Genomic DNA, 15609 nt, shown 5'->3' with positions numbered 1-15609 from the left:
GAGGGATTATTAACCTTATTCTGATTACCGCCGCTAATAGATGGTTGACTAGAAAACTGTGTGGCTGTTAAATCGGTGCTTTGATTATCCATGCCATTATCTATAGTTTTCTTTTTAGCAGCATGCTTCTCAAACAGGTCTGGTAATGTTTGTGATACATTAGATTTAGTAGCAGCCCCCTTGTTGGAGCTCTTACCCGGTTTTGTAGCAATTTTGACAGGAATCAGTGGTGTTGCCTCTGCCATCGCGATCTCCACGCACACTTGTCCCACGCCCTTCGGCTTGGGCCCGATGTCGTTTTTCTTGCTGCTACGTGTTGCAATGGAGGATGGAAGCGGCGTCCTCTTTTTCTTTCGTGAGCCCCCTCGTCCAGGAAAAACGCTACTCTGTGCCCAGCAGAGACAAAGTGTAGCGCGCCACAGCGGAGACCGCCGTCGGAGCTCAGAGAAGTTTAGTAGCATTCGTGAACACCGCCTGTCACAAGGATAGTTTGTTGCAGGGGTAGTTTATAACAATTTATAGAGCTATATACAGATATAGCGTGATACTCTTGTCTTCCACCGGTTTGGAGTGCTCTAGCTCCAAAGCTCAATCTGACGCCGGTCGAACACTGAGGGAATCAGCATCAGCCACCAGGAAAGCAGCCGACGCCTCTCTGCAGCTGCGAAGCTCCGAGTCAGATCCCGACGGTAGTAGGCGGAAATGGAAAACGCCTCTCAGGCTCCGCACAGCTCCGACTCCGTATCTGTCTCTGAGCAGCCCAACCCGGGGCAGCCTCTACGAGCAGCGGTAATGGCACCGACCGGCCGGCCGGAATCGTATTCTTCTACAGGTAAGATGCCCCCGCTGATTTAGAAAGATCGACGGGATTAGCAGAGAATCTCAAAGTCCACTCTTGTAGCAATTAAACACAAAGAATAGCTGAATTTCCTCTTCCTTTCACATCAAAACGCCAGGAGCGAGGGAGTTAGCTGCCTACACAGCCTTCCCCACGGCAGCCATCTTGCCTCCAAGATCCACGGATCACTCGACATACTGCTGATGTCAAAAAGTGGGATCCACTGCTCTGCACAGCACATCCCAGGAATGGATGACAATTCTGATTACACATGTGCATTCCATTAGCATTTCTTTTAAGGTTTTAGGATTTTAAGGTGACAAATTCCTGTTATGCCGATTAAGATTATAATTCCATATAATGAAAGACATAGTGAAGTTTCAAGACAAGGTTATAAAGTGTGAATTGGCTGTAATGCTTAAACTGACTAGGAGATCATCACTGCCATCCTAGATTACTGCAAGCAGAAATCATTTACAAAACTCATGTCTGCTTTCTCAGGACCCTGTTTGAGAACTGGAACTTGCAGCTGCAATTTGAGAGATGTAGCCTGTATAAATTAATTTAATTGGATAAGTCTGCTCAAAAGATTTCAGGCTCAAATGCACTGGGAGAAAGACATGACTTCCACTAAATAAAGGCTTAGAGGAAGATGACCTGCTGACCAACAGAACCAAATATGCTACACATCATCAAACAAGCAGTGGTTGAGGAGGAGAGACTTGGCCCAGTGCTCACAGTGCCTCTTGGTTTACATTGTGGTCACAGATCTGTTGAGTATAAAATGCAAAGATAGATGAAGGCATCGAGACTTTGTGACAAATTATGTTTAATGTTCATCAATTGAGGTCAGTGACAGTCCATGTACTAGGAGAGTAGTTTATTTAAATGTTGATATAACAAAATCAAATCAAACATGTTTCACAATCGGAGTCTCATCTCCAGGTCCTAAGCAATAAGCCTAAATATTCACAGACATAATTTCCAAGCTTATAAGCAGTTCCAAGTGAATAATCAACACATGCGTATGAATAATCATAATGTGAGAACCTTTCATTTGGAATATGATTGCCCAGACCATAAATACATTAAAAGGGACGCCGATGATGCGGTTCTTCATATCAGATTATTCCCCACAGATGAGGAAACTTTCAATTGGCTCCTCCATTTATCTTTGGATGGGAAGCTTGATGCTGACATGGTCATTAGGAGCCTGTTCATGAGGATCATGTTAATAATTTTAATGAAGTCACTTTCTGCATCTTCCGTCCTGAACAATTTCCTGGCCTTCTTCAGAGACATTCCAAAATCACCTTAGAATGATAACAGAATAGGAATTGTGACTGGCCACCTTCTTTATTTGATAAAGTAAGAGGCAGCAACTAAAATCTTGATTTGACTAATCATAGGTTGCATTTCATATTGCGTGATTTCCCAGTGTTTTATAATTAAAAAACAATCTGCTGGCACACTGTGTGATTTCCATTGACTTGTGAACTGCAACTTGTATGAATTATCTGTTCATTAATATGCAATACATCTTTGCATTAACGAGATGATATGTAAGTATGCAAAAAAACACCAAGGCCTAAATTATTTACTTTTCTCTAAAGTAATTTATGGATAAGGATTTTCTTCACTTTCTAGTAAGGTGATTAGACTCTTTACCTTAGAAGAAGATAACACAGTATATGGCAAAGAGGTCTTGGGGCCAACCTCTGCTTCGAAATCGTCTTGTCGTTTGTCATTTTGATTTTTTAGTTGTTTTTTATGCAATAAAAATATGATTTAACACTGGAAACCAATAGGCGCTCATAAGATTGGAGTACATTACTAAGATCATTCAAAACCTGCTAAAGCTGTTAACACCTGAAAAGCTCTCCATCAAGGCACAATAAGAGATTCCAATTTTACTTGCAATAATATTAAAAAGCTTTAAAAACTCTTCAACTATTTTACTACAAATAAAGCAAACAATCAAAATATATATCTTTCATTGAGATTCGTAAGGAAACTTCAAACCATCACAGGTTTTAAGATAGGAGAATTGCACAGTGAGTGTCTGACTAGTGGAGTTGTAAAATTCAATAAAACTTCAAAAGAAATATTTTAAAATAGCCTGACCATTCAGAGTAGAGAGGGGAGGTAGAGGAGAAAGACAGAAATGGAAGATCAGCACATCATCAGCTGTACACTTACCTTTGGATGCTGTCAACAATCCTAATGAGCCGGAGTACTCGTAGAATGAAAACAATGTCCAAAATTTGCTGACTACTATATGGACTTGCTAAGATATGAAGGTAAAAATAAAACACATATTTAGTATTACTACTACTATATGGACTTGCTAAGATATGAATGTAAAAATAAAACAAATATTTAGTATTATTACGTAGACTAGTGCATTTAGAATTTATGAAGGTAAGGTAACTGACAATCTAAAAACAATATCCATATCAAAAGAGACCAGAAAAGGATGTGCTTTTTCCCCATTGCCTGTTTTCCTAAATTACGGAAATCCCAGTGGCGTAGCTAGCCCTTTGGTCACCCGTGGTGGTCCCTGTGGTGTGCCGTCCGTGGCGGCATTGAAGAGAGGGGTGGGATGCTGGCAAGATTCCGCTGATTGACGAAACTGCGACGGCCGCATCGTACAGCGCGGGGGGTGTTGGCAATTGCTGCCCCAAAATAGCAGGTAGGTAAGAGCGGGAGGTGGCCGCTGTCCCCAAAACTTGTGCCACTCTAGTCGGACCGCACCCCCCCCTGCTATGCCACTGGGAAATCCTCGCTGCATTTTATCATTCTAGCTGTCACCTTTACTTCAGTGCTTCTCCCAAGGATCCTGAAGCCTGCGTCAGAAGATAGATGATATGATATGATAAAGGGGATTTATAGAGCGCACGTTCACCAGCGGTTTCTTGGCGCTTAAGTGGAGGGGCTGAGGGGCACAGCAGTGTGTTGGAATTAGTTGGAGGCTAGGGAGAAAAGCCAGGTTTTGAGTGACTTCCTGAACTGGGCATAGGAGGGTATATAAGGCGGAGTTCTGGAGGGAGGGAATTCCAGAAGAGTGGGGCTTGGGTGGAAAATCTCAGGCCACCATGCTTATTGCATCTGAAGGAGCAAGGGGACAGGAGATTGAAACAGGAGGAGGGTAGGACGCGGGAAGGGACATAGCGGTGTATTCGGGAGGCAATGAAGGAGGGTCCCTGGGAGGAGAGGGCTTTGTGGATCAGGTAGCCCAATTTGAAAAGGCTGCGCTGGGCCACCGGGAGCCAATGGAGGCTTTTAAGGAGGGGTTTAGTGGGTCTAAACTTGGGCTGGCCATGGATAAGCCTGGCTGCTTGGTTCTGGACGAGTTGGAGTCTGTGGGATTGGTAGGTGGGTATACCGGCATACAAAGAGTTCGCATAGTCAATGTGGGACATGACTAGTCCTAGGGTGACCTGAACGAGAGCTTCATGTGACAACAGTCTGCTAATTTTCCTAATTCGGCGCAGGTGGAAAAAGCGGATGTACATTGTTACAACGCATGTTGTAACAATGCATGCCTTTACCACGCAAGTCTTACAACGCAAGTCGTTACAACGACTTGCGTTGGAGGGCGTGGATTTAGGAATCTTATAATTTTATATTCCAACACCAGTCCCCGTAACATTAGGGAAGGTGTTGGAATATAAAATTGCAAGATTCCTTATCCCACAGCGCCATCCAGCGCAAGCCGTAGTAACGACTTGCGTTGTAATAGCTGCGGGTAAAGGCACTGCGGTGTAAAAACCGCGTCGTAAACGATGTTCCCCGGAAAAAGCAGACAGAGACCACCAAATTGATTTGAGCCCTCATGGAGAGGTCGTCGCTGATGGTAATGCCTAAGCTCTTGGCCGAGTTGACAGGGCATGGAGGGGAGCCCAGGGAAAGGGGCCAGAATGAGGAGTTCCATGGTTTACCTAGGGGCCCCGTAAGGACCAGCTCAGTCTTGTCGGGGTTAAGTTTGAGCTGGTTTGCATTCATCCAACTGCTGATGAAGGTCATGGTGGATTGAACATTCTCAATAGAGGAGGGGGAGGGGTCTGTAACCTGCACCATGAATGCACCTTCCTTAGGCATGTTTATAGTGACAGAATACATATCGTATCATATAAAATGTTTATTTCGGGCATAAAACACAGTACAGCAAGTAAACGGATAAAAACAAATACATATACCACAATATGATCAACAATCTCTTAAAACAGCAATCTCATAAAACAACATCCCACAATAAGAACAGGAGAAATAAGAAAAGAAATGAAAAGAAAAATAAAGGGGGAGACTTCAAGGGAAAAAGAGCAGCATCTACAATATAAATAATATAAGAAAGTTCACTTTTAGGCATCGTTGCTTCAGCACTTGACACTGCGCATGCCGATGATCCAAGCAGCGTACAGATATTTTGCCACCCCCAACAACAATTACCTTTCTCGTTTCCGATCGTAAAGTGTGTCGTGCGAGAGCATAATGAAGAAAGCCCAAAAGGTTACATAGCAGGCTCAGCCATTGTTTTCGTGGATTATCATAGGCTGGACAGAAAAAAACGAAATGATGCAGAGTTTCTTTTGCTGACATGCATGCGGAACACACATTAGAACTACAATACTGCGGGCACCAATATATACAGAAGCTGTTCAACGGCAAGACCCTGTACCTCCGTTTTAAGAAGAGTTGCAGGGGAATGGAACCTAGGAGAATATCAAAAAAAGATTTATAGGCGGGTGAGAGCTTGTTGTCGAAGAAATAATCAGTGACACTTCCCGTTTTGACACATTTCAGAACCCTCACCACAAAACCCCTTTCAGTTGGTCTTTGACCAAGGAGCTAGAGACTTGTATTGCCATTGCAGGGGTTTCCCAGAGCAAAGGCAAGTCTATCTCATATAATGTAGGTTTTATATAAGGGAACCAAGCAATCATCTCAAAACCTAGAGATTTAAGAAGATCCATAATCACAATTCTGTAGGATTCTAGTTCATCTGTGGACCACAATCTATGCCAGTACAAGGCAGGGCAACACATAAGTTGATTTATTGGGACAATCCCTAAATCCAGGAGTTGGGGGAGGTGAGAGGCTCTCTATGGGAGGTTGACAATGCTTCTCACAAAAACAATTTCGACTTACCAGGTTTGTCACTTTTGACTTGGCCCCACAGTTCTACACCATACATGGCTGTACTTTTAGCTGTGATGTTATAAATCTACACCACTGGTTCCAAAGAGTACACATGAGCCTGTTTGTCTATGGCAAGTGAACATCTCTTGATATGTGAGGACCAGCTCATTTTGTGATTCAAGCAGACCCTCAAAAACACAAACTCCTGCACTTTTTCTAGAGCAACACCTTGCACCAAAATGTTTGCTCTAACAGATTTATAAGGATTAAAAACCATAAAATTCGTTTTTATTAACATTTAGTTCAAGACAACGATCGCTACAGAAAAAGAAAAACCAATCAAGTAGTGCCTGCAGACCATGTGGGGTTTTGAACATTAAAAGCGTGTCGTCTGCGAAAAGTAGCATCACAATTTTATAAGAGCCCAGTTTGGGTGCATTGTTACCAGGAAAATCAAGTGTGTGCACTAAAGAGTAAACAATGTCGGGCCAACACAGAACCCTACTGAATACCAGTTTCAATCTTGAAAGTGTCTGTGCGCTCACCGCAGTTGCCATACCTAACTCTGGCAGTATTGAGTGCATGCAACCTGATAAGGACATATAGACTATTGAAGAACTCCCCCAACATGGCCCTGAGAATAGAATCGAGAGCGGTCTTCAGGTCAACAAAGTCCACATTAAGATGGCCCTTGTCTAGCGAGACTGTGGCCCAATAAAAGGCACAGTAAATTAGTATTTGATCCACAGTACTGACCCTATATCTGAATCCCTCCTGACCTCTGAGAAAACAGTGTTGTCCTATGCCCAATCAAGCAGTTGAGCTAGTATAAGACAACAGAAAATTTTCTGCGACGTGTCGATTAAGCTGATGGACCTATAATTCCCTGGGTCTTCTTTGGGCCCTTTTTTGGGAATTGGGACAATCTCCGCACTCAACCAACAGCTGGGGGTCGGGCCACCTGAAAGTATAGAATTAAACAGCAGCTGAAAATATATGGCCCAGAAAGGTTCTGATCTAAAGAGATCCCCAGGAAGGGAATCGGGCTGGGTGCTTTATGTGCCGGAAGTAAAATAAGCGCCATCATTACATCTGTGAGCTGGAAGGATAGAGGGAGACCTTTATCTGAGGGAAGACATAGGATATTCCTTAATTGAGCGTTCTCCAGGATGGTCTTACCTACATAATGTTTTTCGAAATGATCCATCCAGGTCTGTGGCTGTAGATTATAATCGACACTGGTAGTGGCATTCTGCCTGCCGTGAAACACGGTTCCACAGAAAGATTTAACATCCCCTGCCCTAACTGCTACCATTAAATCCACATCTCTTGTTCCCAATCAATTTTGGCCTGATGAAGTGCCTCTTTATATTCCCTCGTAGCGCTAATAATGTTTTACCTATTTCCGGATTTTAAGCTTTGTATAAGGCTACCTCTGGATTTCCTGCAACTGGAATTGAACCAGGTACAGCGGGTTTGGACCCTTTGGATCTTGCGGACGTCTTTACTAAGTAAGGCTTGAAGAGAACTAAAAAGACTTTCAAGAGATGTAACATAAGTTTGATCTGTGGTTGACGGCCCCACAGTGTTTAGTGCATCCAAGGTATCAGCCACTAGATCATATATCTGGGTCCTTACAAACAGCCTCCTATTTTAGGGTCCTCTTGTTATTCGAGATTGACAGAATACAATAATAATGGTCTCTAATATATTGCCATGCTCATATATAAAATAGGCGATACCTATGTAGAAATATTCTAGCACATTCTGTTGATATTCTCATCAAAACGGTCTGCCAGTCCTTTCAGTTTTAATACAGCACGCCCATAAATTCCTAAATACCCCCTGATATGTTGCAATTGAGAGAGTTGCTTTTATGCATAGAAAACCAGAATGACTGTGACCTTGATTTATGATCCTGTGCTCTTTGCTCTGCTTTAGAAGCTTGTAACTTGTGCACTAATGTTACATGTATACATGTTTAAATGTAGTTCTCAGTCATACTTAAACTTGATCACTTCTAAGATTTACTGTATGCCACACATATTTTGAATTTAATAACATGTACTAGAAACTTATATTCATGTGTGTTTAATGTGCACATGCATATTAAATGTACACCACTGAGTTAATGATTTAAGTTGTCTTGACTATTTAGGCCTGTATTTCACAATGCTGCATTTCATAAAATATGTTTTTCATTTTCTAACAATACAACATTTCTTGCAGGTATTCGAATGCATTACATGACATTACTCTACTAGAGATAGAGTCAAGAGTCTGAGAAGAAGACCTTGACGAAAGTACGTGGGAACCAGATCGTTAACTGAAAAGACTTTTCAGCAATATCTCAAACTTGTTCTGAATGTGAGAAGATGTGTTTCCCATTTTCAATGTATGAATTTCTCTGGATGTAACGGTCTGCAATGTTAGAACTGGCGAGGACAAAGGAGCCAAGAAGGTGTGTTCAAGGGGGTGTTACCTACAGACTTTGTGTGATATAATATAGCCTTATATCCTGCCGTAGAGGGCTATACCGGCTATTAAAGGCCCTCTCTGAGCCGAAGGCGAGGGCCTTTAACAAAGGAGAAGGACTTTAATAGCTGGTATAGTCCAAGTACGAAGGGCTATAAGGCTATTAGAACTTTCTGCCACTAGAGGGCAGAATGTTCTAGCAAAAAAAAAAAAAAAAAGCCTTATGGGAGTGTGAGGGGATTGGAATCCCCTCAGGCTCCCTGAAGCCTTTGTTCACAGCCAGAGCTGTGAACAAAGAAAGATTGGAATGTTGGAGCTCCAGGCTTATACCAGCCATTATAAGCCCGGAGCACTCCATTGTTTTCAAAGGAGCTCCCAACATTCCAATGCTCTAATATACTGTTCACCCTCGTTGCAGGAGAGGGATAACTACCTGTCCCAGACCACCAGGGCTGTGGAGAGGAGTCCGAGAAGCTCCAGCTGCAGAAATTGTCGGCGCTATATGGCACATGGTTTTTTCCCAGCAGCGCGGGACACCATTGTTGCTGAAGAAGGGGGACTACCTGTTCCAGACTGCCCAGGCTGCAGAAAAGACCCTGAGACAAGCTTCAGTTTCAGTCATTTTTAATGCTATATGGCAAGTGTTGTTTTCTCGCAGTACATAACGCTTGCAGGCAGCACCCGGGTGAAGAGGCACGGTAGGGCCACCCCCTCTTGGTCCTGGGTCTCTGAAGCACAATGTAAATGCATTTTAATTCCAACATTGAGTTTACATTCTGACATTACATTCGTTCTATGGCCTCGGATTGCGTTGTGAGTAACGGCCGGTAAAGAAACTAGTCAAAAAACACGCCGCAGGCCATTTTACTCAAGATGCCATTGAAACAATTGATAGAGTTGGTGGCGTACAAATTAAACGATGGCAAATAGAAAGAAGGATAGAGTATTAAACCAAAAACCACCCATTTCTTTAAGAGCAGGAAAGGAAGGGCAATTTCCACTCCAGCTACTGTCAGTCCTTTAACAAGTAAGGGAATTCCCTTGGTTGCAAACTCAAAGCAACAAGTTTTAATTATTACTGCTAATGACTTTCCTTTAGACCCTATAACTCAAACAACCTCGATACTGCCAACTACAAAAGGGCTTGCCGCTCACCTGCAAAGTCAAGTTTAGCCTGCTCAAATAGTTTTGCCCCCCTCACGAGTTTTACTGAAGAAACAGGAGAGCTGAACACATGGCGAGGACATGGGCCTTCAGATTGTTAGCCTGGGAGAAGAGTTAGATGCCCTAAAAACAACTGTGCAGCTACAGAACGCGAAACTATCAGAGGTCCAAGCCGCTAATTGATGTATATTAAACAAACTTGCTGCCCATTTAGCTGTGAGCCAAGAGAAGTGGGGGGGCTGCCAACTTTGTCCCAATTGTTCTGAGAGTTTAGTGCAGGGGGCTGCTCAAAAACGCGCAAGCTCAGCAGGTGGCACCATGGGCAATGCCACCCAGTGCTCTTTCCATAGAGGAGACATTAGCAGAGAAGCACAAATGGGCTCATGACAAACCCAACCCGCTCAGATTCCAAACCAAACGGAAATAGCCAGACTCTTCAGGGAAATAAAATGGCACACCCCCTGTCATTATCCTTACCGTCACCCCCACAACACTGCCCAGCTTTGGAGCAATTTGCAAGCAGATATTACATGCATCAGCCAAAGCTCGACCACAGAGAAATTCTTCCCATGCAATCAAATAGGCTAAACTATACTTCAGTATGGACCATCAAAGAACTCACTAAAGCATACATTATCTATATGACAGGAGTTCCTAAATTGTCACTAGGTGGATTGGAGTCAAGGCAGTCATTGAAAAACTACTGCATTGGATCAGTTGCCGCTCAGTGAGTTTTATGGATATTATGCACACACAATGCCTGTCAAAGCCACAAAGCACCTATGGCAACATTAAAATATAAGTTAGCCAGCAAGCCATTGTCAATGGTCTATTGGCTCTCGAGGCGCGATCCATTCCATCTTCAGGACTGATCATCCAATTCAGAGGCAAACCTGACTTTCCACCTGTAATTAATCCCAGAGACAGCCATTTAATATCTAGACCAAGCAAGTGGATCCTACCCCAGACACAAAAGAGTAAATTCAGCCCCATATTAACCACACAAGTCAAAATATAGAAAAGAAAATGGCTCTTCCTCCCAGCTCAATCAATTAGACTAACTGCATACAAACAAGCCAAGCGACAAAGAAGTTTCCAGCAGAAATATCATTGTACCAAAACTATCTTCAACTGTGGAAAATGAATTAGAATTTTCAATGCAGCCAGTGCGGTTTAATCATTCACAAAGGTTGCATGAAATTCCATCACGTATTATAAAGCAAGTCCATCCCAAAGTAAAATTATTCATTTTGTCAACTCTTATAATACCTGTGACACACTGCAAGATCAACATGTTGTAAAAAGACTATCAATCACTTTACCCACCCAACATAGCCATAATCAAAGGCCTGACAATGCAGTGAGGGAACCTTTCTCTCCTCGAACGATTACTCAGCCCCAAATCCCTCAAGTGACAAATGAATATTTCCCTGTTGATTATCTGATATTATCCTGGATTGTAGCAGAACTTCGTTCAAAGCTTGTAGATCCCGAATGGTGTGCCTTAATTGGCCAATTTGATATGATTTTATTGCAGGAAACATGGGCACTTCAACAACATTTTAAACAAGGACATACTAATTTTAGCTTAGAAACTGTTCCTTCAAATGCAGGCCGCCCTTCGTGCAGGTTACTAATATGGGTGAGAAATCTGTTGTGCCTGTCTTTAAGCAAGATCGAATTTATTAGCAAGGACATCTTGGGCATAACTATGAGAGGTAGCAATAGCAGCAAGGTTAAAGTGTCTGATATTTACAATCGCACAGTTCACAGAAGCAAGGAATCCCCCACTCTGCAGCGATTAGCTCAACATTTAGCAGAAATTAGTGGCAAAGTCCCTCTCTTGATCACTGATGACTTCAACACCACTTTTGAGCCTTTGGGTGGTATTGAGTCAGCCATTGACATGGAAGTTGAGGCTAGGGGAATTTGGAGACTAGAAAGCAAATCTTTACAATCATGGGCGAGCTCTGCTACACAGTTAATGTTCATTACCTTGACACATGGCCAAAGAGCCTTCAATTGAGTTTTGAGTCTGATAGCCCTCCTAGTACTACTTTTAAAAGGAGCAATTACTGGAATAGGATAGATGATATTATCCTAGTTCTCGACCTCTGGAAATTTGCAAAAGACTTCCAAATTGTCCCTAGACTGAACAGTGACCATAACACCCTTATACTGTTATTAAAAGGTGAAATAATTACGTAAAGTATATATAACGGTAGACACTCTGAGTGGATTTTAACATTAAGGAATAACAGAAAGACAGTAACATGGTTACAATTAAGTTTGAATGGGGAGATACTCTCAGAAATTTATATCGAATTTATGATTATCATGGACCCCTGCATGAATGTCTGCACAGAAATTCCTTCCTTCTTGGATAAGCAGAATGATGTGTTTAACATGCTTTACTCTTTGTGCTCCAAAGCCACTATTGGGAAAAATAATACTACCCCTTCAGCCCCAGTGTGCTATTCATCAGAGTGCTGTAGACCGAAGGAATTGCTAGTACAGGCCCTTAAACTGGGACCTAATTAGATCCTTATGTGCCCAACACAAGTCAATTACTTCCATCTCTAAACAAAGATGGATTGACTCAAACTGGGTGGCCTTTGTATATGCTTCCAAAAGTAAAGATGCACAATCCTTTTGGAAATTACTTGCACACAGTAGCTTCAAATCCTGTAACTCACTTGAATTTTCGATACAGCACAACAATGGGTGAAAAATGTTAAGGTCTTGTATGCATCATATGACTCAGAGCACACCAATGATATCAATCATGTAAAGTTCCTCTCCCATCCAGTAGCATCTGAAAGTAATACTCGTATACAGTTCTCAATGGATGAGATGCTTAAAGTCATAAAATCGCTAAAGTCAGGTCCAAACAAGGTCCCAGGAGACCTATACAAGTCCGAACCATCTCTGTAGGGACCTTACATGAAGATTTTGTCAAATAGGATCTTGGTGGGAGACAGAATACCGGATTCATTGCATGGTGTGGAGATAGTTACTCTTTTTAAAAAGGGTGATAGATCCATTCCTAGCAATTATCGTCTGATCGACAGCCATCAAAAGGTGTTTTTCCAGCAGCTTTAAGCTAGATTGTTTGAGTGGATGGATGATACAAAACTTCTATCCCAACTATAAGATGAGTTTTGAAGAGGGTGAGTACAGTTGATCAAATTTCCAGACAAACGTTTAATCATATGGAAGCACCTTAACTTTTAAAAAATACTTATATATGGCATTCGTGGATCTAAGAGCTGTGTTTGATTTGGTTCCCAGAAAATTACTTTGGTCCACCTTAGCCCAAATGCTCGGGATGCTGAAAAGATGACATGAGACAAACTTTGCCCAAGTCATGTGGGGCCCAGGAGGTGATCTCACTGAACAAATACCCTTAGAGAGAGGAACACGAAAAGGCTGCGTGACTGCCCCAACATTGTTGTCATTATATATGAACAATGTGATTAATCATCTGAGTCAATTCACTTCACGATTCACCACAATTGGGGGGTGTACCAATATCCGCAGTGCTCGATTGTCTTGAACAGCATTCTGCTTCTGTTGGTGGCTTCAATTAATTTTGTTTACATATCTTTATTGTTTTTTTTATTGAATAACAAATTTACATTTGCAAAAATAGCGCATCTACATATACAAATTCACATCATGAAAACAGTTGTCTTATTAGTATCAAGTTCCGGATGGTCAAAGACAATACATAATAGCTACTGTGCTGTATCTGTAGAAGGCTCGTGATCGTAAAACACTGTATGCTACTTCCCGTTAACATCTGTGGTCCTTTGCAATATTAAATTGACAAACAGTTGCGCCCTTTATATAATGAATACATCTTATTTCACCAGACGACCACTATAGGTGTTTTGAATAAAAAATCTACTTGAAAAACAGGGGCTTGTATTGCAATGAACCGTATTTCGGGATGGTGTCGGTATAGTACTTTGCTTTAGGTGATGTGATGAGCATTCTGCATGTTGAGCTGAAGGACTTCAGTATCAAGAGGTCCTTGGGAGTTTTGTTTTTCTTCCATTTTCTTTCCTGTCTGACAATGGATCGTTTAAGTCAGCAAAGACTTTAGACCATCAGCATGATGAAGACTTTGGCTTGCACTCGCATGTTATAATTGAGCCGTAAATGTTTAAACAGCTTTCCGAAAAATTTATGAAGTCATTCAGTAGGGTGATGCATTGGACTTGGAGTTGTCAGGATGAGAGATGTGTTCAAGCATTTGGTAATCTATGGAGAAGTCATTGAAGGCTCTGGAGATTTGGTTTTCTCTTTTGTTTTGCTTTTAGTTTGTTGGTAAGATGCTTAGCATGGAGATAAGATTGGCAAGTGGATGTTCCAGTCCGCTGGTATCGTTAGTTTGCATTTGATTGTTAGTGAAGTTCAGAAGACAAGGTTGAGGATGTGGCCCTTGGGATGTGTTGGTTATATGACATGCTGTACCATGTTGAGTGTATTGATGAGATTTAAGAGGGTGCCGCTTGTTCTTTTTTAGCTTGTTTTTTCCGGCAGATTGAAATCACCAAAAAGGGTAGTGTATGCATGTCGCCTGAATGAGGTGGTGAGGAGATCTGAGAATTCATCAATACATTCCTTGTTCTGCACTGGAAGCTTGTAGATGAGAGGGAAGATGGCAGTCTGAGTTGCAGAGACTGGGAAATTACATGTCAACAGCTCCATGGAGTGGAGTCTTCCATGCCTGCCTAGGGAGCAGGCACAGGAGAACTTTTGTCCAAACGATTAATGCTGTAGCCTGTGTGAAGAAGGACGTCTACGATGTGCGAAGATGTGGGCTTGAACCATGTTTATGTGATAAAGAGGGCATACAACTTGTGATAGGTGATGAGGTCTGATATGTCTCGGTATGGTGCATGGATTACTGCGGAGGGAGCGTTGATGAGCAGGATCTGTAATAAGTGTTCTGTCGTTTGAAGGTATGTGGACATCAGTGGAATGTGTACAATGTTGGATGAAGAGGTTGATGGCATTCCGCTTTTCTGTAGGAGATGCACATGATTTTATCTTACCTTGTAACTTTCAGTGCAACAGAGGTTCTGCCTCAAGGCCCTATCAAGCCGTAACATGCCCAAAGATGCCCTTGAATGTGACTACCTTGTTCGGATGCTAGAGATGATCAATCAAGAGCCGACTGTAGTAGGGAGAAGGCAGAAGTGTTGTCATCCTGTGCAGATGGTTGATGGAAATTAATTCCTCTTGTTTTGTTTCTTCTTTTTAAGATCAGTTTTGTCAGGAACCAGTGATGTAATTTCCTGTGCAGATAAATGATGGGAAATCCAGTGATGTCACTTCTTCTGTAGAAAGATGATAAGAAATCTAGTGATATCACTTCCTGTGCTGATGGGAAAAGCAGTGATTTCACTTCCTATTCAGAGGGAAAATGAGAAATGAAGTCCTCTAGCTTGGCTTCTTCTATTTAAGATTGTTTTGGTGAGAAACCAGTGATGTCACTTCCTGTGCAGATGGCTGATGAGAAAATCCAATGTTGTCACTTCCTAAGCAGACTGTGGGAAATGCAGTGTTGTTACTATCTGTGATGATGGATGAAGACAAAATAAAGCCTTCTTATGTTGTTTCTTCTCAAAGATGGTTTTGGAGGGAACCAGTGATGACACTTCCTGTGCAGATGGACTATGGGAAATAAGGTGGGGTCACTTACCGTGCAGATGGATGATGGAGGCACAGTTTAATGCTTTCTCTGACCTAGGGACCCTTTCTTTTCTGAATCAATTTGATGATTACATTAAACACACACTCTGGCTACCTTTTCAGATTTTGTTACTCAACGTTTTCTAAAAAAATATTTTCAAAATAATTTAATAGGACTATGTGGTCTGGAAAAACAAAGCTTCCATTTTAAAACTCCTAACTTTCATGTGCTCAGTCCGTCCATGTTGTTTGTTCCATTCAGAAGACCCAGTAAAAATAGTTGAATGTTT

General features: G+C 42.0%; 1 protein-coding gene across 1 annotated transcript in view; it reads right to left on the bottom strand.

Moving 5' to 3' along the window:
• LOC144761652 (two pore calcium channel protein 1-like) overlaps nucleotides 1-15609 on the bottom strand; it is a 603295-nt gene that overhangs the window by 108434 nt on the left and 479252 nt on the right. Inside the window, exon 13 of the mRNA XM_078646942.1 lies at nucleotides 3038-3125. Within this exon, the coding sequence (XP_078503068.1) occupies nucleotides 3038-3125 (88 nt within the window). The remainder of the gene's footprint in view (nucleotides 1-3037; nucleotides 3126-15609) is intronic.

Source organism: Lissotriton helveticus, chromosome 6, assembly GCF_964261635.1.
Source record: "Lissotriton helveticus chromosome 6, aLisHel1.1, whole genome shotgun sequence".
Classification (NCBI taxonomy): Eukaryota; Metazoa; Chordata; class Amphibia; order Caudata; family Salamandridae; genus Lissotriton; species Lissotriton helveticus.
This window is presented reverse-complemented; position numbering and strand designations above follow the sequence as displayed.